At 49.8% G+C, this 23,114-nt stretch overlaps 3 protein-coding genes across 7 annotated transcripts in view; all 3 read right to left on the bottom strand.

Annotated features, from left to right (window-relative positions):
* Positions 1 to 2,509, bottom strand: part of LOC141941907 (meiosis-specific coiled-coil domain-containing protein MEIOC-like) — a 35,611-nt gene extending 33,102 nt beyond the window's left edge. The window contains exons 1-2 of one of the 2 annotated variants that reach the window (XM_074864916.1): positions 2,393 to 2,509; positions 2,230 to 2,277 (exon numbers count right to left, since the gene is read on the bottom strand). In XM_074864916.1, the coding sequence (XP_074721017.1) occupies positions 2,230 to 2,277; positions 2,393 to 2,419 (75 nt within the window). In that variant the 5' untranslated portion in view covers positions 2,420 to 2,509. The remainder of the gene's footprint in view (positions 1 to 2,229; positions 2,278 to 2,392) is intronic. The other variant, XM_074864958.1, reaches the window with a different exon arrangement.
* A 1,143-nt stretch (positions 2,510 to 3,652) lies between these two features.
* IBA57 (iron-sulfur cluster assembly factor IBA57) lies at positions 3,653 to 9,332 on the bottom strand. Its single transcript, XM_074865393.1, has 3 exons — positions 8,975 to 9,332; positions 7,388 to 7,734; positions 3,653 to 6,146 (listed from the first exon to the last, which is right to left on the bottom strand). Exons 1-3 carry the CDS (start codon positions 9,262 to 9,264, stop codon positions 5,755 to 5,757), a joined length of 1,029 nt encoding a protein of 342 aa, XP_074721494.1. The 5' UTR covers positions 9,265 to 9,332; the 3' UTR covers positions 3,653 to 5,754.
* A 6,432-nt stretch (positions 9,333 to 15,764) lies between these two features.
* GJC2 (gap junction protein gamma 2) overlaps positions 15,765 to 23,114 on the bottom strand; it is a 38,765-nt gene continuing 31,415 nt past the window's right edge. For all 4 annotated transcript variants that reach the window (XM_074865527.1, XM_074865716.1, XM_074865807.1 and 1 more), the window contains one exon: positions 15,765 to 22,106. In XM_074865527.1, the coding sequence (XP_074721628.1) occupies positions 20,839 to 22,086 (1,248 nt within the window). In that variant the 5' untranslated portion in view covers positions 22,087 to 22,106 and the 3' untranslated portion in view covers positions 15,765 to 20,838. The remainder of the gene's footprint in view (positions 22,107 to 23,114) is intronic.

Raw genomic sequence — 23,114 nt, forward strand, 5'->3', positions numbered from 1 at the left:
TTTATTTCATGCTAAAGTGCTGCACCTGACTTACCTTCTCCCCACTTTTAGTCAAATATCTCAGACAGTTACATTTTTATCACCTTTTACACATTTTTTCCTCAATAAAGTCATTGTTTTCCCACAACTCTTTGCCTTAACTTAGACAGGACCTTAATCCTTACCTCACATCACCATATTTTTAATGCTACAGAAAGAATGAAGAAATATAATTTCAGCAAATTAAGAAATCTGGAGACAATGGAACTGAGCCATTTTCATCTTTTTGAAGAAAACAAGAAAAAAGCCAGATATAATACAGTTCAGTTGCTAGGAAGTGTAGTTCATTGTCAGCCAACTATTATTACAAAGTCTTGAGACTGGGAAAAAAAAGAGAAAGCACAGTGCTAAAAAATTCTGACTAAATTTTTAAAAAACCCTCAAGCTGCCCTTTGACATAATATTTAAGTCATCTGAGTTAAACCTAAAGATACGTTGTTCACACTGTACAATAAAATTGTCCCAAAATTCATTTTACAGAATAGGAGAAAACTCCTGTGACAGCTAGAAGTGTTACAGCAGAAATCAGGAAACCATTTAGTCTTAAGTTCTTCAACAACTTAATGCAGGCAGACTACAAAGAAAAGATCTTAAAAGGGAGGGGGGAAATACCCAACAACTTTAAATTTTTTCTGCTGTTCCCAAGGCATTTTCACTAAGTTACGTAAACTGTGCCTTGTTCTGCAGAGCTTTTGCTATCACAGTGGCAGTGCTTTCAGCAGTAAGTGCTGAAATACACCACCGAGTGCAACGCAGCACATAACCTTCCCCAAATATTAAGTGTATTCCATACAGCTTCTCTGACACAGCAGTTAATAGGAAGTGAGGCCACCCCTCCCTAAAAAGCTCAGCCCTTGTTTACATTATTGCTATTCTCCCTCCAGTTTCTCTCCACAAATCTGTCATGGCATTCAGAGACGGTGACTGTTCTCCGGCGTCTCTAACTGTCTGATGTAAGCACAATTTGCAATGACAACACATATAAACATGACACAGGAAGCTGTTATACCGTTTCCACATTTAGGATTTTGGAACAGCATATTTGCACCAGTGCTGCCGATAGGACACAAGGAATGAAAGTGTTTCAGAAAAAAAAAAAATCAAAAATCTGAATTTATGCTCTCACCCGGGATTAAAGAAAACAGAGAAAGCCCAAACGTTTCCAGGGTTATGCCAACACAGTACTAAAGTACGTGCCCTAGTTTTAGTGATACGAGTAGACCCCAACAGCTTCAAATGAAGTCCGACAGCAGAATTTCACACTAGCTTGGCCTGGGCAAGACAGAGGAAAAAGAGAAAAAATCCAGACATGAAATCCACAAAAACAGGCATAAATTATGTCCAGTAGCTTGAGAACAGTGTGATACTGAAAAAACAAGACAGCCTTTTCTGAAGGGCTCACAGTCTGTGTAAAAGCAAAACACTGCACAAGCAAACAGTTGGGAGAACAGTTTGAAGCCAAAATGTGGCATGTCTCTTTGCTACCACCCAGCACAAACTGTGCTCCCGACAATAAAGTAGCTAGAAGTAGTAGTAGCTACACCCTCCTCTCAAAGTAACGTGCAAGATACCCCAGTGCCTGTGCAGAACCAGATAAACAGAGCGTGGCTTCAGCAGCAATGGCTGTGAACAAGGGGACAAAAGGTGCCAAATTCCCCTGCTCTGAAAACGCTGGAGAACACAAGCCTGCTGGAAAAGTAGGAGCACCACAGGTTCTGTGAGTAACAAATCATACCGGTGACTCTCAGCTGTGCAGGATTCTGATACCTCCTGAAGATTTCAGCAATGTGTTAACAGTGGGCAAACGTACTCGAAATATTAATAAAGCTACAAATCTCTGTCAGGACTTTTTAAACTCGCTAACTTCAAGTGACTCAGCGTGAAGATGCCCACAGACAACCTCCTAGAGTCAACCTAGCCACAGCAGTGACTTCATCTGAGTAATGATACATTTAAAATAGCAGATCGCAGGGATTTTAATAACATCTGTTTATACGGTAGGCTTAAGTATTAGCAGTCATTCTTCTGGACCACTCACCACACCAAGACAACTTTTTTTGCTTTTTACTATGACAGGAAATGTAAAAACTGTAACAGTGAAAAAAAAAATAAAGAACAACTCCTTTTTCCTGAAACCAAACATTCCAATGTATTGCCCTCTGCAGCCTCAGAAAGTGAATCCTGCCTTACCCCACTGGGATTTCGGGCTGTAACACTTGCGTACTTCACCGCTCGTTTCTGCACGGAGAGGTAACAGAAGAATCACTCGGTTTTAGCGTGTCAACAGCGCTCCGAGCGCGCACACACCTCTGACACGGTGCGTATGACAGGCAAGTGGAAGAGAGCCTTGTACCTTCGCAGCTACGTCCTTTATTGACATGGCTCTGCTGTACCAGCAACCACAGGGCTCCCCTTCTCCCGGAGGCACCCGCCGGACCCGCTGCAGCTCCGCCGCCGCTCCTCGCCGGGCGGAGGCCGGTTCCTCCCCTCACAGGAGCGAAGCGCCTCACCACCTCCCCCCCACCCCGCTCACCCCCTCAGCTCCGGGACTCCCGGTCCCCCCATCGCCGGCGGCGGGGCGGCAGCGCTGACGCCTCACCTCTGCCCAGGCAGCCCCATCAGGCCGAAGGGCCGGAGGAGGGGCGTTACCCGCCACCATCTTATCCTGCCTCTCGCCTCCCGCCGTGAGGGGCCGCCCCCCCGCGCCGTCCTTCCCGCGCCCCGCTTCCCGCGCGCCAGCCGAGGCGGGAGCGGGAAAGGCGGGAGCGGGCGGTCAACGGCCGGCGCGGGGAGGAACCGCCATGGCGGGGGGAACTGAGGCAGCGCGGGGGAACACTCAGAGTAAGGGGAGCGGGAAAGGGTTGGCCCCTCGGAGAGCGGGGTCCTCGTGTTCCAGCTGTATTTAGTCTGCGATAAACACCTGGGCAGGTGATCTGACAGCCCCCCCCTCAGTCGCCATGTTTATCCCGTGCTGAGGAAATCACAAAAACCTGACGGAAAAGCACCATAAAAATGTCTCCGTTTCCTTCCCGGGGCAGCAGAGGGGCTGTGTGGGCCTGGTGCTGGTGTTTTATTTCTCAACATTTCCTCCTCCCTGCAGAAATCGGTTGTTAAAAGTGCCGGTGGGGACACTTCGGCTGATGTGACGCACAGGTGGGTGGTCATTTGCCCCTTTTTGGCTGGCTCTGCGGTGGCATCAGTCGGCGGTGGAGTGCCTCCTCTCCTTCACTCCGCCTCACCGTGCCTGAAGGAGATTTGCTCTGTCATGGATCTCCACCGAGGCAAACGCCCCTGCAACATCAACCTCTTACCAACACAGCCAATAGCCCGGCCTTCCAGCCTCATCCAGGCTAAAAATGATGGAGCAGGCTGTGAGGGAGAATAAAAAATAAAAGGATAACTAACAGGGATTAGGGCAGTCCTCTCCAATTTCTGCCACATATTTTCTCCAGAAGTGATCTAGCACCTCTTTATTTTTAGTACCACCTTATTTTGTGTCTAACCACCCACATTTGTAACCTGCAGCTGTTAGCAACAGAAAGGCCTTTCAAACAAATTAAAGAGATAAAGGAAATGTGTGTCCACCAGAAAAAAAGAGATGCAGGGCTTCCCCTAACAGAAAAAATGCAGTGTTTATTCAGGCTGCGTGCATACCAGTACAATACAACTATACTGAGGAGACTTTGCACAATGGGTGGCAGAGAGGAAAAGCTGCTTCTGGCAAAGCAGCATCAACACGGGCAGCACAGTCTTGCCTTTGTTGCATTCGGAGGACCCAGAAAGGGTGAAGCACTGCAGTTTCGTTTATTTTTCCAGCAGAAAGACTTTGTTAACAATCTCAAACCCGACAAAGGGGTGACAAACAGTGCAAGACGTTTCTTGTCAGCAAGCAACCCGAAAAAGTAACCTTCACACAAGGTAAATCAAAGGTAGCATCTCTTCTCCTTCAGACAAGTCCCATTTAAATTACTGATACAATAAACTTTTAATGAGAAATTCCACAAACTCATTTTACAGCAAGCATAAAGAATTTTAACCAATATGAGAATTTTTCACAGATAAATTCCTTTCACAGTAACAGCGATACAGTGGCAGAATGTGCTTTGGACGGTTTTTGTCACAAATATGCATGCAAGAGGTTTTTCTTTGGTCTGCATGGGATCTCACCTCTCATCCTGCCCTTCCGCACACGCGCCATTCCAAGAGCGGGCGTGCCATCGGTTTACTGTGCTACAAAAATACACCGGGCTCCTGTAAATTACTGCAGGTTGACAGGGTTAGGAGGCATAGAGCTGGTTGGCTTTGGGAGGGCAAAGAGGAACTGCAGGAGCAAGAAAAAGCGAAGACAGAAGAGCAGCAGGAGCCAGAAAAAAGTAGCAAAGAAACCCTGAAGTACTGGCCTGCTCTGAAAACCCCCAGGGGATGGTGGATGGAGAAAACCTCAGCTAGAGATGGTAGCAGGGACAGGTTTTTGTAGAGGGGTACAGAGAGCGCTCTCAGAGCTCGCTCAGAACAAGTGTCATGGTGAAGCAGCCAGAGACAGGACTGTGGTGAAAATCCTCCCTCGGGGCAAATGTGGTGAAAATCCTCCCCAGGGAACACCAGGCTCAGCCAGAAGCAAGCGTGGCATTAACCCCTTCTCCAGGGAGTGCAGCTTCCTGCTGTGGGAAGGAGCAAAGGTCAAAGACGGGGACACGCAGCCCCTTTTGTGGAGGGATTGAAGTAACCCCTGCCGAAGGCTTCAGGGAAGTGGGGTGGATTTTTCTACAAGGTGACAAAGCAAAGATGTTGATGCCAAAAAATATCCACCCCTCCACTGTTGTTGGCAACCGGAGGGCATGTGCTTCTAGTAAGAGATTTTCTGCCAGGCACCAGCACACCAGTACAATAGTCATGCCAAGGCACACACCAGTGCACCTTGTTTCTGTGAAATACTACTTTCTTCTCTGAAACAGTTGTTTGAGTGAAGGAAGCGTGCATGACCGAGGTCAGGAGCAGCGGAGGAGCTGGCAGCTGCTGGCTGTGCTCCCTCTGCCGGCGCCGAAGCAGGGGACCGGGATGTCTGAGAGCTCTCCCACCAGGGATGACTTATTAAAATCAAGGTCTGGAATGTGGAGCACAAGGTATTCCTTTTCCTGAACACAATTAGCAGTTAGGGTGGTGGGAAAAAACCCACCCAGTCAGCAAGTTTAAGAAGAAGCTCAACGCAAGGAGCAATTTGCAGTGAACGCTTTAGCCTGATTATTTACCTTATGCAAGGTGAGAGCGGCATGCCCCCCATTAAAAAAAACCCCACATTATAATACCACAGAATGGTTATTCTGAACAGAAACATCAGCGCATACAACGGCCAAACTCCTGCTCCCATTGCTTGCTCCAGTCTGAACACACACCTCAGAGCACGTCTGATTCAGCGAGCGCTGGACTGAAAATTCAGCAAAAGACACGTGGCACCCCCTAAATAAATACAGGGCACCCTCAAAAAAAGGTGCGCTTCCCTGCCTGCCCTGCACGGAACTCTCCACAACACTTAGGAGATTATCCTCAGCGACTGCCGCTGGTTTGGGTTCCTGCTTAGTCCTGATTTGAAGAAACCTGTGATGCCCCCGCCACATCAAACACCACAAACAACAGCTGAAGGCAGAGTCGCCTTCCCAAACGTATCACACAAAATATATTCTCAATAAGGCAAATGTGCAAGTGGTGGTTCCTCATTTATTTACTAGCAGTTTTTGGCCACCACTCGGGTATACTCGCAGTGAGCTTCACTTTATCACCTGCTATATTTAGGCAGAGCGGTTCATTTATATTAGCTAACTTCAGCAAAGCTATACCGAGTTCACCTCCTCCGGCCCGGAACTTGCCGGCTGATTTTCCTGATTCAGTTAAGATCTCGGCACCCTCGGGAATGCTGTCCTTGGGAAGAGGAGCTGAGAAGTGGACTGGCAGCAGACGTTTGCGAATGACACCCATGTGGTGGGTCCTGGCTGTCAGCTCCTGTCCGATGTAACAGCCTTTGGTGAAGCTGATGCCATTCATGTAGGCCAGGTTGGATTCCAGTGGGAGGGCTACTCCAGGAGGGAGATCCTTCACACCTTCGGGAATTCCTAGGAGAAAAGTAAAACCAAGATCTTTGGTAAGTAAATGTGGTAAGATCTTCAGTATTTAAGATTTCTGGAACATGCCTCCTCTGTGAGTTGTAAAACCAAGAGAACGCATAAGAAACAGTGTGAAATAATGAACTTGCCAGTACTCCGGTTTGGACCTGAGAGAAACCATTAGCCATAAATGATGTCTACTCTTAAGGGTAGACAGAGAACTGCACTAGAACCTAATTTCATGAAGCTTACAGCACCTCACAAGCACACCGGTGGAAATTCAAAGCACCCAGAATGATGCAGACTCCCATACGAGGGCATCAACGTACACGTAATGCCAATGGCAAAATCCTCCTCACCCACACCCCACAAGTAGACCTTAATGTCAATATGAGTTATTTCCTTCAAAGCTAAAGAATGTAAGCTGGACAACTGTCTCTGTTAAAGCCCAAATGCTGAATGTCTGCATAAGTAGTTATTCCTTTTGTGACCGATGACACAAAAATAGTCTTTTTTTGAAGCAGAGCATTGGACCCAGACTTCTGCAGCAGCACAGTAAGATAAATGCTGGTGTTTCAGGGAGGTGGCACATCCCCGCAGTCCAGCTCAGTCTGACCCATTAACAGCTTCCTTTTCCAAACCAGATGGACTCAGGTTTAAGCAGAGAACCATCATCTATCAGTCTGCCAATTAATTGAATCCACTGTCTGCGTGGGCACACTAAAATCAGTGGGAGCTCTGTGCAAGCACGGGGGCTCCCATCAAACACCTGCCCCTTGGCCTCTGAGTTACCTCTGCGAATCCAGTCATACATTTTTAGGAAAGTACGTTAGGGTGCTTCCTTTTCTTTCCTTAGCAACAAGGAAAACACACAGATTGTGTAATCCCTAAATAATCCAAATGACTCAAACCATAGAAGTTTCCCTCTAAGAAAATGAATAATCCTCTTTTTCTTTTGCTGTTAGTGTTCCTGACCCACCGCTCCATAATCTTAGTAGTAGGAGACTGTACTGAAATACTGATTCTGCCACAAGGCAGAATTATAACTACCAGATCACTTTTATTCTCAAAGTAGCAACTTATTAACAAGTTAAACACATTGAGACATACCAATGCAGCTTTTATAATTTATTCCGCTGTCTTATATCAGCATATGGACTCTGATAATAAGATGAAACTGTGATGATACATAAATAAATAAATTTCCCAAAAATCCAGTGACACAGTGTTAAAACAGAATTTGGCTTTACCTTGTTTATACCTGTGCCTGTGGTAATCCTGAATATTTCCAATATGACTCCCAGGGATAATCTCCGATAGATTTGCTCCTTTCTTTGTAATCAGTCTCCAGCCCATGACTTCTGTTCTGGGGTCAGGCGTTAAAATCAGAGCCTGGTCTACACATTTAGCGAGGGAACTGGCGATGTCTCCAGCCCGCTCCCCAGGGATGACAGCCCACAAAGAAAGGTCAAGGCAAGGGGCAATGTTTACTTTCCTCCGGATCTTGTACAATTTCAGATGTTTTTGTATGGCATCCATCACGCTGCTGTCATACTCCAGCAGGACGTGCGGCTCTTCTTCTGGACTCTCGTGAAGCCTAAAAAAATTACATCTGCAAGGTCAGAAAAACAAACCCCCACAGCAGCAGAAGCTAACAGGCTTTATTTTGATCCTAGTGCAAATCCAGAGATCTGGGGAATTCCACGGAAGGCTGCTGGTGCACACAAAAGCAGCACTCAGTTCCCTGTAGTGAAATATTTGAACTTTTTCAGCCATCTGGTTCCACTCTTTTCAAGCAAATACTGCCCTCACCTCTCCTGGGGACAGAAACAGGCCTGGTCTTAGTTTTCTGTACCACCCACTGAAAGCGAGGTGACCTTCAGCAGGAGGACAAGCTTCATTCAGCTGCGCCTTCCATTAGTTACCACACCACTAACGGCTGACCTGACAGTGCGTGGGCCCAATTTTTCATTGACTGACACTGCACCTGCATCGGGTGGCTAGATGGTGTAATTATTACATGTCACATGGCGTGCCGCCGTGTCTGTGACTATAGCACCGCAAACCGCTTGTTTCAGATATGGCCCATTATACACCTACACACCATGCCTGGGGCCTGCCCTGAGGGCTGCTTTCACAGAATCACAGAATCATGGAGGTTGGAAAAGCCCCTGAAGCTCCTCCGGCCCAACCATGAACCTCACACTGACCGTTCCCAACTCCACCAGATCCCTCAGCGCTGGGTCAGCCCGACTCTTCAACCCCTCCAGGGATGGGGACTCCCCCCCTGCCCTGGGCAGCCCATTCCAACGCCCAACAACCCCTTCTGCAAAGAAATCCTTCCTAAGAGCCAGTCTGACCCTGCCCTGGCGCAGCTTGAGGCCATTCCCTCTTGGCCTGGCGCTGGTTCCTTGGCTCAAGAGACTCATCCCCCCTCTCTGCACCCTCCTTTCAGGGAGTTGCAGAGGGCCATGAGGTCTCCCCTCAGCCTCCTCTTCTCCAGACTAAACCCCCCCAGTTCCCTCAGCCGCTCCCCATCAGACCTGTGCTCCAGACCCTGCACCAGCTCCGTATCTGAAAAATAATTACGCTTTGCTGCTGGGGTAACTCACAGAGATTGCAGCCAGCGATGAAAAACATACAGAGTAAGCGCTTTTTTACACGTTTAATTTATAAAGACAGAAGTGCCTTAGAGCCTGGCGTGTGACATGGCCGCTGACAGCAACAACCTGCGAGAGCGGAGAAGCGCGCCCGTTTCCATGGCAACAGGGCACGCCCCCGGCCCCCCCCCGGCAGTGGTCCGCCCCAGCTCCCCCGCCGCCCCCGCTTGGTCTCACCTGTACAGGATGACGTCATAGAGGCACCGGCCCTGCACGTTGAGCGCATGCGCGTAGAGCGCGCGCGGCAGGGCCTCGGCGGAGGGGGCGGCGCCCCCCGCCACCAGCCGCGTGACGTCGTTGGTGAGGAGCCCCTGGAGGAAAAGGGCGGCATCGGCGCCCCGCACGCCCAGCAGCGCCCGACCCAGCGGGAAGCAGGCTGCCGTCCCGCTCCCCGCTCCCCGCCACAGCCGGCGCAGCCCGGGCAGGGCGGGTATTGCTGCCGCCGCCGCTCCCGCCCTCACCAACATGGCGGCGGCCCGGCCGGAACGCTGTCACCGGGCCTTGCCGCCGCGCGCTGCCGCCGCCGCCGCCATCTTATGTGTGTCCGCGGGGAGGGCGCCGCCTGCTGGCGGGGAGGAGGGGGCGCCGCGGGCCCCGCCCTTCCCGCCGTCTCCGCCCCCTCCCGCCGTTCCCGAAACTCGGCGGTGATCGGGCGGGAGCGCCCCCGGCTCGGCCCTGCCGCTGCGGGCAGCGAGAGCAGCGTTCCGCTGGGCCCCGGCGTCCCCTGCCGCGGGGGAAGGGGAGGAGGAGCGGCTGAGGGAACTGTGGGGGGTTTTAGTCTGGAGAAGAGGAGGCTGAGGGGAGACCTCATGGCCCTCTACAACTCCCTGAAAGGAGGGTGCAGAGAGGGGGGATGAGTCTCTTGAGCCAAGGAACCAGCGCCAGGCCAAGAGGGAATGGCCTCAAGCTGCGCCAGGGCAGGGTCAGACTGGCTCTTAGGAAGGATTTCTTTGCAGAAGGGGTTGTTGGGCGTTGGAATGGGCTGCCCAGGGCAGGGGGGGAGTCCCCATCCCTGGAGGGGTTGAAGAGTCGGGTTGACCCAGCGCTGAGGGATCTGGTGGAGTTGGGAACGGTCAGGGTGAGGTTCATGGTTGGGCTGGAGGAGCTTCAAGGGCTTTTCCAACCCGGATCATTCTGTAATTCTGTAAAATGGCCTAAAATAAACACACCTACTGCGGTTTTGGTGAGGGCTGCCCAGAGAACCTCTCCCCTGCTCTCCTGGCTGCTCTCGGCGTTCCTGCCCCTTTAGTCATTCCTTCCCCTGCGGAGGCTTTAATCCCCTGGAAACCACAGGCAGGGTACGTACCCATTCCCCTCCAGCAATATTTTGGCTAGCGCTCTGGAAAACGTTGCTGCTCCAAAGGTTCGTGTTTTCCACTGTTTTAATGCTTTCTTACTTCTGTTTCTGTAGGACCCATCAGCTGCCCCCATCCTCTTTTAACACTCTTGGAAAAACAGTAACTCTGTTCTGGAATAAATGATAGCGTTTGACAGTGGGAATTTCTACTAAGCGGCATTGCACAGAAATAAAATCCCTGTGTTAAAAGCATGGAGCTGAAGGTGCTGTTCCCTTGCCTCTTTAATGTGCGTTAGCGCTATGGGAAGTGGACTCTGAAGTGCCCGGGTAGCCCCGGGTTTAGCTGCAGCTCCTCACGCTGGAATTCATCCCACAGCTGAAGAAACGGCCCTGAGTCATGCCTGTCATTTGTGATTGCTTTCCTCCAGTTGCCGCAATTCGGTTTAAGGCCATTCTACCCCTTGCCGCTGCCAACACCAGCACGTGTGCAGCTCTTCAGGGAGGGGCCTTGCCTGGCCCAGAATGAACCCTGCAAAAAGGAGCCACCAGTGTTCATCGGGACAGGCAGCGCTGGTGCAAACCCACCGAACCTGAAAGCCTGAGAGAAGGGGCTCATTTTTCGGGAGCTGCGAATGCAAAGGCAGCAGACGGCGCATTCAGCCAGCCGACCCTTGGGCAGGACCCAGCTTTCCTCGAGTGCCCCGGCAGCGATAACCTTATCACATATCCCCATGTGGGGGGGATGGATCCGCTGCTGGTGGCAGCGAGCAAAGCGGCATGTTCACCCCTAAATTCAGCGCTGGCCCTGCTCGGAGGCGATGCTTGTCAGGCAACTGCGCAGGCAGAGCAGGTGGGGAAATAAAAACAGGCAGCAGATGTGATTCGAGGTGACCTTGGTGTTCAGACGTTCTCTGCCTGGCTGCTGGAATGTGCTATGCATAAAAAATGGGGCTGAGGAAATCCTGTCTTCCTCTAAATCGGGGCTGGAGGTGCAGAGAGCTGGTGCCCATTGTTTTTTTTCTTCTCCTTGGAAGTGGGAATGTACCAAGAACAGGAGCTGCGCTTTCCTTTTCAGAGGTCCAGGAGAAGGGGGAAGGGCGTGTATCTGGAAGCACAGCTGGGCTGAGACTCCAGGGTCCAACGGGCACCGTGGACCTGCAGCCGGATCCAGCTTTGGCTCTTCTTTACCCAATGCCACATCCCTGCTGCACGCACCAAGACGTGGGGACAGGCGGTGGCCGTCCCGTGAGCCCTTTGCAATCTCTCTCAGTGCATGCTTGTGCTGCTTCCTAACCAGCACTTATGTTGTATGAGACCCCACAGAGCATATCTGAAAGTGTGGCAATGGAAAGGAAAATGAAAATGGAAAAGAACCAGGAAGCCAGTTCAAGCCTCTTTTTGATTTTCAACTTCCTACAGCTTTTATTCACTTTTCTCTGGGTTTCCTTTTCTTTTAGCACAGTTACGCTGCCAGTAAAGTAGTAGTTAAAAGTTTCAGTGGTCAGAAACTACAGCTCTGCCAGTTTAGTGCATTAATTTGGCTCAGGGGATGGTTTGAGAAAAGCCATAGCGTGGTTGAGACCTGCAAAGCTGAGAATCTGGGGGAGGTTTGTGCCAGCCCTCACTGAGTGTGTGTCTGTCTTCACTAAAAGTAGGGGACCTGAAACCTGCTTGGAGGGACAGCGTGATTCCCAGAGCTTTCTGTGAGATTAATTTGGGACACATTGGGTGATTCTTCCCCGTCCTCCACATCCTTCACTCAACACTGTTTGGATGAAGTTACAGTGACTTTAAAACCCACTAGCACAGCAGGATCTGTCTGTGGTGGGATCAAATCCTCCTGCCTTTGCTCATGAGAGCAATATTGCACTTGGCTGATATTCTCCCGTAGGATTAATACTGTGGGACTGAGTAATGTCATCTCCCTGGCTGGCATCCGCGTTTGGAGCAGAGGTTTCATCTGACCTGCTGTGCTTCAGGCACCAAGTGTGGCATTACGTGGGCTTGTCTGCTGTGTTTAGAGCTCCCAGGCACAGTCACAGATCCTCTCCTTCCTGCTCTCTGAAGCCACAGTCTCAGCTCAGCAACTGAACAAAAAGGAAAGCATGATAAAAGGAGTCTGTGTCCTCGGTTCTCTTCTCCGTGTCTATGCTTTGAAGGCAGTTTAGGAGCATCAAAATGTCCTGGTGCTGAGCCAGATTGGCAGAGGCAGGGGGAATTTTGAAAAGCAAGTTCTCTGCGATGCTCAGTTGCCTTCCGTGAGACTCTCTGGCATAAAATATCTAAAGTTATACTGGGATAACAGCCCTCTCCTATATGGAATTCATCTACCTCAATGTGGACATCCACACCCGAGTGGGCTGGGCTCCTTTGATGGAGACAAAAAGACACTTTCAGGATACTTCATTTCACCCTGAAGCCTCTGTGTAAACTGCATCACATCAGCTGCACCGAAGAAGTGCCTGTTCTCCCCATGGACTGTGAGGAGTGGTCCTGAGGGGACCAGCTCCGTGCAAGCATCTAATGGTAGTGGAGATCAGTCTCTCCTCTGTACCTAAGGCTCTCCAAGTCATGGAGAGACAATGAAATCTACAGCTCCCTCTTATTCATGATACTGTACCCACATCAGCTTGATGAATCGTCCCCCTCAAGCTTTGTTTGGGGTGTTTGTGGAAGGAGAGCTGGCAGCGCGGTGTGGCAGGGTGACAAGATGCACTGTCGCTGGCTAAGCCCTATCCTGAAGGGGGCATCCTCTGAAATCCCTCCTCGGGGGAACATCTCTCCTCCAGGCAGGTGTGTTACGGCAACTCAGCAACCCTTCTCACAGCTAAGAAAATGGTGAAAAAGGACAGAGATGCCTTCTGTTCCTCACCAGTCCCTGGGCAGTTGCATAAGCTGCCAGCAGCCTCTTGCTCCATCAGCTTTCTGCTCTCTGCTCTCCCACCGCCCAAAACCCTGCCGTGTCTGGGGCTTGCTGGCTGCCGCAGCAGCAGAACAGCCCGTGGCTCCCACCCGCAAGGGCTCATCCTCGGCATTTATTCATCCATAACTCAGCTGCACTAGCATAGTGCAGGGCTAACTGCTGTCTCTCTGCAGCCAGCCCTGTGGGTTAATGCTGGTATAATAAACTCATTTTCTCCAGTTTTTTCTCGGGGTGCTAAGCACAAACTCTCATCCACAGACCCATGTGAGCTGCAATTATTCAACCCTAACCCTCTCATTAGATATTCCCCAAGCTGCGCTCCATGAGGTCAGGCACAGGCAGCCAGCAGCCGGGACACAGGGCTGTGGTAAACCATAGCAGCATTTCTGGCACGGGGACAATATCGCACAATCTTGGAGAGGAAAACACAGATTATGGCTGGGCTGGGCAACGGCCAGTGAAGATAGGGGGAAATTGTAAGGACAACAGGCTGGACACACAAGTAAAGCAAAACGGCAACTGAGTTTGCAAGGAGTGAGTCTGTGCACCAAAGGGGCTGTTCTGTACGAGCGGGGCTGAAAATGAAGGTAAAGCTGTTATTAGCATTTCCCTCGGGGGAGTGATTAGGAGCCAGTGAGATGCTGTTGACAGGAATACTGTCTGCAGCGTGGAGCAGCTAATAAAAAAGATGGGTCTTGTGATCCCAGACAGAATGGGATGCTGGAGAGTCACTGATATTTTCAGCCTGGCTTTCTAAATAAATAAGGTTTTTTGCAATTGCTTTGTGTGTTTCCAAAATACTGGCAGATGGAGGCTGCTTTTGCCATTCCTCCTTCTACTGAGCATTAGACGCAGGGGCCCCGTCACCCTCTGGCTCTGCCCTCTGTGGAGACTGTCCCCACCACATTCTGCAACAGCAGCAATTTGGAGGTGACCTGGGGACAAGAGATGAGGCTGCTCCTCACTCACTTACTCCCCACTGATGCAAGTCCCCTGAGATCCCCAGGGCAGGACATGGCTGCCCATGGGTTGAGACACAGAGACCTTGAGTGATCCTGGCAGTGAGGAATGAAGGTTTCTAGTGAGGAAGACTTGCTACAGGGTTCGTTTCTGCATGACTGCGGCCAGCACCCACATCAACCTAAGGTCAGCCACCCACGGGCTTATCGGCTCGAGGGTAGGGAGGCTCTGCAGAGGGATCTGGACAGGCTGGAGCGATGGGCTGAGATTCAATAAGGCCAAATGCCGGGTGCTGCACTTGGGCCACAACAACCCCCAGCAGCGCTACAGGCTTGGGGAGGAGTGGCTGGAGAGCTGCCAGTCAGAGAGGGACCTGGGGGGGTTGATTGACAGCCGGCTGAACAGGAGCCAGCAGTGTGCCCAGGTGGCCAAGAAGGCCAATGGCGTCCTGGCTTGTATCAGCAATAGCGTGGCCAGCAGGGACAGGGAAGGGATCTTACCCCTGTGCTCAGCACTGGTGAGGCTGCACCTCGATGAGTGGGTTCAGTTTTGGGCCCCTCACTCCAAAAAGGCCATTGAATGACTTGAGTGTGTCCAGAGAAGGGCAACGGAGCTGGTGCAGGGTCTGGAGCACAGGTCTGATGGGGAGCGGCTGAGGGAACTGGGGGGGTTTAGTCTGGAGAAGAGGAGGCTGAGGGGAGACCTCATGGCCCTCTACAACTGCCTGAAAGGAGGGTGCAGAGAGGGGGGAGGAGTCTCTTTAACCAAATAATGAGTGATAAGACAAGAGGTAATGGCCTCAAGTTGCGCCAGGGAAGGTTTAGACTGGATATTAGGAAGTATTTCTTTACAGAAGGGGTTGTTGGGCGTTGGAATGGGCTGCCCAGGGAGGTGGTGGAGTCCCCATCCCTGGAGGTGTTTAAGAGTCGGGTCGACATGGCGCTGAGGGATCTGGTGTAGTTGGAAACTGCCAATGCTAGGTTAAAGGTTGGACTAGATGATCTTCAAGGTCCTTTCCAGCCTAGATGACTCTGTGATTCTGTGGTTCTGTAAGTCCGGTACCAACCCAGCAGTCAACAGCAAGGATAAGTTCACCTTATTCCTCAGACCTTGCTGTTTTGAAGAACACCTTGTTATTTAGCAAACTTTTCCTTTTGGGCATTTTCTGTAGCACTGAGAAGGACGTGACCTATGAGGCTAAAATGCTTCTGACTATTGAACCTCCTTGTGGACTTGTTAGAGGATCCTGTTCTTCTCTGTCTCTTGGTGGGAGCTGGTCCTCCTCATGCCAGAGAAGTTGTAAAGATATCACAACTGCCAGAGAAACAGAAAAAACACATGTTTCTGTCTAGAATTTGTTTCCTGAAGACTCCTTGGACAGGGGTTGTGAGTGAACATGCCTGTTATTTAATGGGAGGAGCAAAGACTGAGGTTGTTTGGAAAGGCAGGCTTTCTCACAAGTCCTTTCCCATCATTTGCTCAGCTTGAATCATCAGTTTCTCCCAGATTCTGCAAAGTTTTCTTGCTTTTGAAAGTACAGGCTTTCCTAAGCTGTTTCAGCTCTATGCCTGAAGGAATTACAGGCAGTGATTCATCAGAGAGACAACACATCCCAAACAACTAGAAGGTCAACTACTTCTTAAGGCAAAAGTATTTTGTAGTGATTTGTAGCCATATCTGGGAAAATAGAGCGCTTACATGGCTAAAACAGGCAAATAATAGATCGAGAAGAATTTCTTGTCATCGACACTCAGTGCCCTTCTCATGGAAACATCACACGCTTTACATACCGTAACAAAATGTAACTTTTATTCCATTTTATTAGTAATGAATGTGGAATAGCCAGCTGAAGAGTTGGACTGATGTATCTTTCTCTTTTGACTAGTGTTTAATATTCTAACTACAGTTCAGATGTAACATGTACACTGAAAAATACTTACAGATTCAACTCATGCTCAAAAAATTTCTAGTACAAATACAGTTAGTACATAAAAAAATGAACAACAAAAAAATAACAATCCCAAAAACTTCAAAACAGCACAGACTGGTTATGGCCTTGAGTTAAGTTCAAGTATTTCCCAGTGGAATGCAATGCAAGCAACACGGTAATTGGCTTTTACATGGGACATTCCTGGCCCTGAATGGTAAGAATAGAAATATAAGTGTGGGCACTTTATCTGACCAAGTTTAGCAAGAGAGTCAACATTTACAATTAGTTCAGCTACAAAGCTAAACCCGTCTTGTGTGTGAACAGAACTACTTAACTGTAAAAAAAAAAAGCATTAATTTTACTACTGGCATTTCTTCTGTGGCTGATGCTGCCTGTTGTCTAATTGAAATAGCTTGAGGTTTAGTTTGTAATGGTTGTGATGGGTTTTCTGCTTGTGGTTATGCTTATTTTGTCCCTCTATCCTTTCCCTTCCCAAACTGACATGATAAAGAGGGGATTTTTGCTCCCGCCCCGAAAGGAGTTGCTCCTGCGGAGACATTAATGCACGTTGGTCGCCTTTGTGGCAGTGACTCGGTGGAAAGACTGAATATCCTAAAGGCTTTAGAGGCCAAGGAGTGGAGGGGGAAGGGGGGAAGTGAGCAACTCAGTATACGTAATAATAATAATAATAATATTAATAATAATAATAATAAAACCCCAGCTCTTATATTTCCAGGACTCTGACTCGTGCTGCCTCCTGTGTGCGGCTCAGTTAGGATCTGGGAGAAGTGGGGTCCCTCCTCCCCAGGGTCAAAGGAGACAGTGGTGTCCTCCAGCCTGGCTGGGACCTTGCAGGCAACTTTGCGTCTCTCCCAGGCGGCCCATGACACTGGAGCAGTCCTGCCAGCAACAAGGCCACCCTTGTGCTTCTGTCTGTCCCTGTCAAAACGCTCAGAAAAAAGGGGAAAGAAAGATCAGCTCCCATTTGCAAAGCATTTTATGCAAGGAAGTATTTCAAGCCTGATAGTTAAGCGGGGATGGCTTGAAGGACGGCTGAGAGAGGGGTTACCCTGTCTCCCCGCCCAACAAGGAGGTTGTATTGATCACCCAAGAGTCTGCCCTGGCTCTAGTACTCATCAATATTGCAATTATTGACTCTCACTATGGAAAACAGAGTGTGCGTATTAAATGTGATGGTGACTCCAGCCGGCAGGAGGCTGCAAATCTTCTGCAGGACTGACAGATCATTCAAAACCCCCTCGGTGCACTGGGTCTGTGGTGTGAAAATGAAAAGGCAGTTTGAAGAAGGGCAGGAAGATCCTGACTCTACAAGCACACATCTGAAGAGGGGAGCAATCCCCATGCTTGCAGAAGATGGTGTTTTGGGGAGGACCAGGGTGGCAGATGGGTGCATGAAGAGGAGCAGAGTGGGAAGGTGGCCTGAGGACCAGCACTGTCACACCGCTGGGAAGATGTGGACTGGCTGATGGTGGTTCAAAGACACCAAGGAAAACCATGCTAGAAAAGCAGCCCTTGGAGAAAGGCTGATGAGACTGGAGTTATTTAGCTTAAATCAGGCTTGAGGAGGATGAAAACAGTCTTCAAACACCCAAAAGCTTCTGCAGCCATTTAAAGGTATAAGATGTTCTTCATGGCTGCTGAGAGGAGATGACAGGGGTTTCAGCAAGGGGGTTTCGTGTTAGCCATTAAGGAAGCATTTGATGGTGTCAGGTTGGGGAGAAGATCCATGATCCTTTCCAGCCCTGTTGCTCTAAGTGTCTCTGAACCTGCAGCCATGGAGCCCAGGGATCTACTCCTGTTGGGCACTGACCAGCTATATTGTTGGGGAAGGGGGTATAGCTCTGCTGTATAAAATGGATCTAACCCTGTGCTCAGGTTCTAGCGTTTCTGGCTTAAAATCTTCCCCCTGCTCCTTTCCCCATGGTGAGGCCAGGATAGTTTCCTGAAGCAAGAGCAAGGGAGGCACATGGCCATCCCTGCATTTGGTGACTCGCTGGTGAATCTGCAGGTCAGCAGGAGTTGAGGGGCTGATCTGAGTCATCGAGAAGTGCTCAAGCCATGTCTGGGGCTGAGGGAGGTGCTGCTGGCATGGGCAGGAGAAATCCAAAATCCAGCCTCCTGCACAGCACAGCGCCTTCGGTTTGTGTGGGAAGGACGAGCTTATCCAGGGCTGTAATACTGCTGCTCATCTCAAAGGAATCAGAAAAACCCAGCAACATCCAGCCATCGCTCTCCTCGGAATTTCCATCCTTCCCTTGGGATCGTGACTTTAAATGCACACTGTATCCCCTGGGACACAGGGCTGGCGATAAACAAAAAGTTGCATCGATGTGGAGGACAAGCTTGTGCCTCGGACAGCTGTAATTACTAGGGAGCAAATTTCCACACTGCTGTCCTCCCCAGCAGCCCTGCGCTGTGGACCGGCATGCGTTTACCTTCATGGTAGCAGCACTGCCAGCAACCAGCCCCTCCTGCATTGCCCGGTGCTGCCCAGCCCGGGAGGAGAGCACATTCCTGCACGTGGGACAAGCAGCAACAGCGCAGCTGGATATGTTTGTCTCCCCGCCACCGTGGTGTGAACTTTCTGAGCCTTTCATTCAAAATTCACGGCAGAAAGGCCATCCCTCCACACAACAGATGTGTGTTAGTCCTCACCATTGGTAGTGGTGGGATGGACTGATGCTCCTCCTGGATGCGGTTGTCCTTTTTCAAGGCGAAGATCTGTAGCAGTGAGAGCAGGCAGCACTCCAGGCATTTTGCCAATGCCTTCAGCAGGACCAGGAACAAGCCCGACAGTGTTCCCCAAACTGTTACACAAAGCCATACTGAATATTTACACCTGAATACCTCATAGGATGTTTCTTCTCTTTCTTTTTAAACCTACTTTTCTGCTGCCAACACTGTCCTCTAATGGCATGGCACAGCTCAGTCAAGGTTCTCAGGGGCTGAAGGCCATACCCAAGTTCTCTGCCTGTTCCCAAGACTAACCAAAGGGCCCAGCCACCTGGGGACATGAGAAAGATGCTCAGCAAGAAGTCACATAGGTCCCATGGATAAGAAATACTGACACAAGGACCTGCATGTGACTTTGAGTGGCTGGCATGGCCCTGAGTGAACAGCTCGGCGCAGAGATGGTGCTGTTTTCGGTGAGGATTTACTTCTTTCATCTTAGGTTTGATCTTGAAGGCTCTGCCTGTTTGGGTCCTCCATGGTGGTGAATCAACCATTGGACTCTTGGGAGAGTCTTGGTGAGAGCATCTGCCAAGCCACAGGCATCTTGGGAACATCTCAGGGATGAGACCTGTTCTGAGACATGTCAGAGTGGGGCAGTGACTGGTTTCAGCCTCTACTGTTCATCAGAAGATGCTCCCTGTGCTCCCAGTGATAAGGTTTTCTTTCTATTTTGTGTTACTGGAGGAGTACAAAGCCACAGCCCCGCAGCTGTGTGAGAGACACAGGGTGTAACCACCCCGGCAAAGCACATCCTCAGCACTAGCAGGAGCCTTGGAACTAAGCAGCTTGGTTTTAACATGTCCCCAGATTCCTGTAGCTGCCTGAAAACCACCCTAAAAGAAAGCCAAGCTCAAAAAGCTCCCCATAAAATAGTGAAAAACTTCCTGCTACTGTCCTGGTCCTGTCCCCACTGAAACCAGATCTTCTGCTAAGCCCCCCAGCAAGTGTGTGAAACCTGCCAGTTCCCCAGGTGAGGCTGGAGGCTGGAAGCCCAAAGACTGCTCCAGGATGAGGTCAGCTGTAGTCCTGGACGAGCCGGGTTTCCCCAGGGGAGGTGGAAAGCTGTAAAATTACCAGAGGGTTGATATTACATTTATATATATCTCTCTATATTCATACACACCTGTTCATATGTGTCTATATATACGTACATGTACACACACACATCATATACACACTAGGCATAGATGTGCCGTCTGCCGCTATTTATAAGGGTTTGATTAAACAGAAAAACAAATTTGCCAACACTGATCTTCCAATCTCTACTAATATCCAACAAATAAAGAAGTCGAAACCCTTTATGATTTTGTTTTCCTGGTTGCATAAAGGCACTTTCTGATGACATGAAGCAGTAGTTTGTTAAAAACACTGTAACTGCACCGATTCCCATCACATCTGTAGCAAGTGCTACACAGGCGCCGGTACGACACAATGTCACTGCTCATTCCTGCTGCGTAGTGTTTGATCACATTTGCTTTTTGCTTTGAAGCAGAGGAAGAAAAGACAAAAATCTTCAGCGCTGTGCTATGCTTTTAGGTCTCCCTGTGTAAGACAGCTGCTGTGTTTCTGCCCCATAACCTGACGTGGGTGCCAGCTCGTGGCTTGCAGCATCGAACAATGCTTTCGTTTCCAGACGCTCCTGCTAGAGCATCTAATGAGTCAGGCAGGACATCATCTGTAAGCGCGTCATGAAGGTTCATGCAATATGTCAGTTGTTTTCTTTTCTTACCAAGGGATCAGAAATTAATTTTGATTAAGGATACTTAGTAATTAAACACTGCCTGACCTACAGCACTCTAGCCTTGCCATGCAGGAGGGGAGCTGCTTGCTGTCAGCCTGACTTCTCTCCTAAGCCACCAGCAGCTCTGCTTCCCGTCGCAGCATGTCCAGTCTCTGTTGGGGGCTCCTGTGGTGACTGAAGGGGTGGGAGATGCGGGGGGTTTGCTGTTGCTCACTGGAGGATCCCAACTGGAGAACGTATTGGAAACAGGAACGAAATGTCTTTTGTTAATGGACAGGAAGACAGCACTAAATTGATCTGAAACTCCTTTCTCTCCTGACTTCCACATAAAAATTGCGCCTGTGCCCTGTGAAATGAATGCAAGATAATACTGAAAACCAGAAACAGACCAAAATAAAAACCCCACTTATGCTGCCCTCTTTCCTTTTAGGCGAAGTTATATCCATACAGACGTCTTTCCATCTTTACTGCTTGAGCTCCCTTTCTCCAAGCAGGCCTTGGGTTTAGCACCTTGTTTCTCCTGGGCAGTGTTGGCCCTGTTCTGCTCTACCACTGTGCCTCCTGAGGCGGGACTGCTGGTTCGGGAAGGTTGTGTGTTGCCCTGGGTGCTGCTGTAGCTCTGAAATGCTATGTCTAACTGCTCCTGGGCCACTCGCAAGTGTTTGTGAAGGGTGGACAAATCTGCCGGGAGGTTCTCATCTGGGCTGGTGCACTGCTGCTCCTGAGCGACGTTAGCCAAGTTCTGCTCGTGAGCCATCAGACTGTTGGGAATCTTGGTGGACTTCTCTGATTTCACTACCAGGTTGTACTCAGGAGGGCAGGAGATGTTCTTTGGGTAGGCATAGTTGTAGGGAGGCTGCCTAAAGCTGTTGATTTTCCGGTTGCGAATAGCGTCTCGGATGGTCCCAAACCCCAGGTGAAACATCTCACACATGTTCAGCAATAAGCACAGGCAGCTCACGACGTACATCACCAGGAGGAAGATGGTCTTCTCTGTTGGCCGGGACACAAAGCAGTCCACAGTGTGAGGGCAAGGGACTCTGTTGCAGACGTAATAAGCTTCTACCTCAAAACCATAGAGTAAATACTGCCCTATCAAAAAGCAAACTTCAAACGAAGCTCTGGTAAGTAGCTGGAAGACATAGATTTTCATCAGTCCTTCTTGCTGGATGCGCCTCCTCCCATCGTGCTTTTGTTGCTCTTTGCTCTTGGGCTTGGCTTTGGCTTTCTCACGTTCTGCTGTGTCGTCAGAGATCATGGGCTCCTCTTCGTCAGCCTCCATCGGGTCCTCCATGTTGCGCACTGCCTGCCAGTTCAAAGCAAACTGCTTCTTCTTCTTGAATCCCTTGAACTTCTTCTCCTCCTCCGCTGACCGCGCAATCCTGTGGATGGCATAGCCCAGGTACATGACCGAAGGGGTGGATATCATGATGATCTGGAACACCCAGAACCTGACGTGTGACAGCGGTGCGAAGGCATCGTAACAGACGTTGTCACAGCCGGGCTGCTTGGTGTTACAGGTGAACTTGCTCTGCTCATCGGAGTAGATGGACTCCCCCCCCACTGCTGTCAAGACAATGCGGAAGACGATGAGCACAGTGAGCCAGACCTTCCCCACGAAGGTGGAGTGATTGTGAATCTCTTCTAGCAGGCGGGTTAGAAAGCTCCAGCTCATGTTGGTCATAAGGGCTACTCAGTTAGAACCTGCAGAAAGAGGAGGAAATAAAAAACAGAGTTGTAAGTTAATATCTGTGGCTGCAGTCAGTGATACAGCTGTGACATTAGCACATCTGTGACAGATGAAGTCCTTTTATCTCTAAGAGGCACCCTTCACTGCTGCAGCCCATCTCCCCAGGACTGTGGGGGACCACCATGACATGTCACTAAAAGTGAATGCAAGGCACCACGGAAGCCACCTAGGCACAAAAAGGTGCTTAACTTGTGATCATCTCTTGCTTGCACGCCATGGGTTCAAGCGCCTGAGCTGAAAGCAGGAGTAGAGGATGCTGCCCACATTACAGAGACTTGTACTGCTGAAATATCTTTTATTAGCAAACCCAGAAAAATGCAAAGAATCAGCAGAAGAATGGGAATATTTATGTTTACAGGCTGATGGCCCTTTTAAGTTCCTTTTGAAAAAACATAACAAAACAAAACAAATGTTTAATCAAATGCAGACTCTTTTAAAAATAAACCTTGAAGAGCCTTCAGAGCAAATCATGCATTTATTAGCAGACCTGGACAGCTGGGGAGGAAGAGCTTGTAATAACCATTTTGTGTTTAGCTTAACTTGCAATGGGGCCCCAGCCCGAGCTCCATGGGCGACCCCAGGCATCATTAAAGGCAGGCAGCAATTTTACTGCTTGACTGGCAGCAACCCTGACAGATACCTGGAGATGAAAGCAATAGGGAAAGCACTTAGGCCCAAAGAGCACTGTGGCAGGGGACAGCAGTGCTCTCACTCCAGGGAAGCAGAGGATGGGGTCATCCCTTCTGCTCCCTGGCATCCCTCCTCCGAATCATCCTCATGCTCAACATGGAGTTTACGCACTTTGTTTGCACACAGACATCTGATGGCAGGCAGTAAATTAGGTGTCTGCAAGCCCAATCCCACCCATAAACTGGTGCCTACGATTGCACCCAGAAGCAAAGAGTGGATGTGTTGGTGGCAGATGTAGGAGCCAAGCACATGAGCATGGACACAAGTGAGTT

Source organism: Strix uralensis, chromosome 1, assembly GCF_047716275.1.
Source record: "Strix uralensis isolate ZFMK-TIS-50842 chromosome 1, bStrUra1, whole genome shotgun sequence".
Taxonomy (NCBI): Eukaryota; Metazoa; Chordata; class Aves; order Strigiformes; family Strigidae; genus Strix; species Strix uralensis.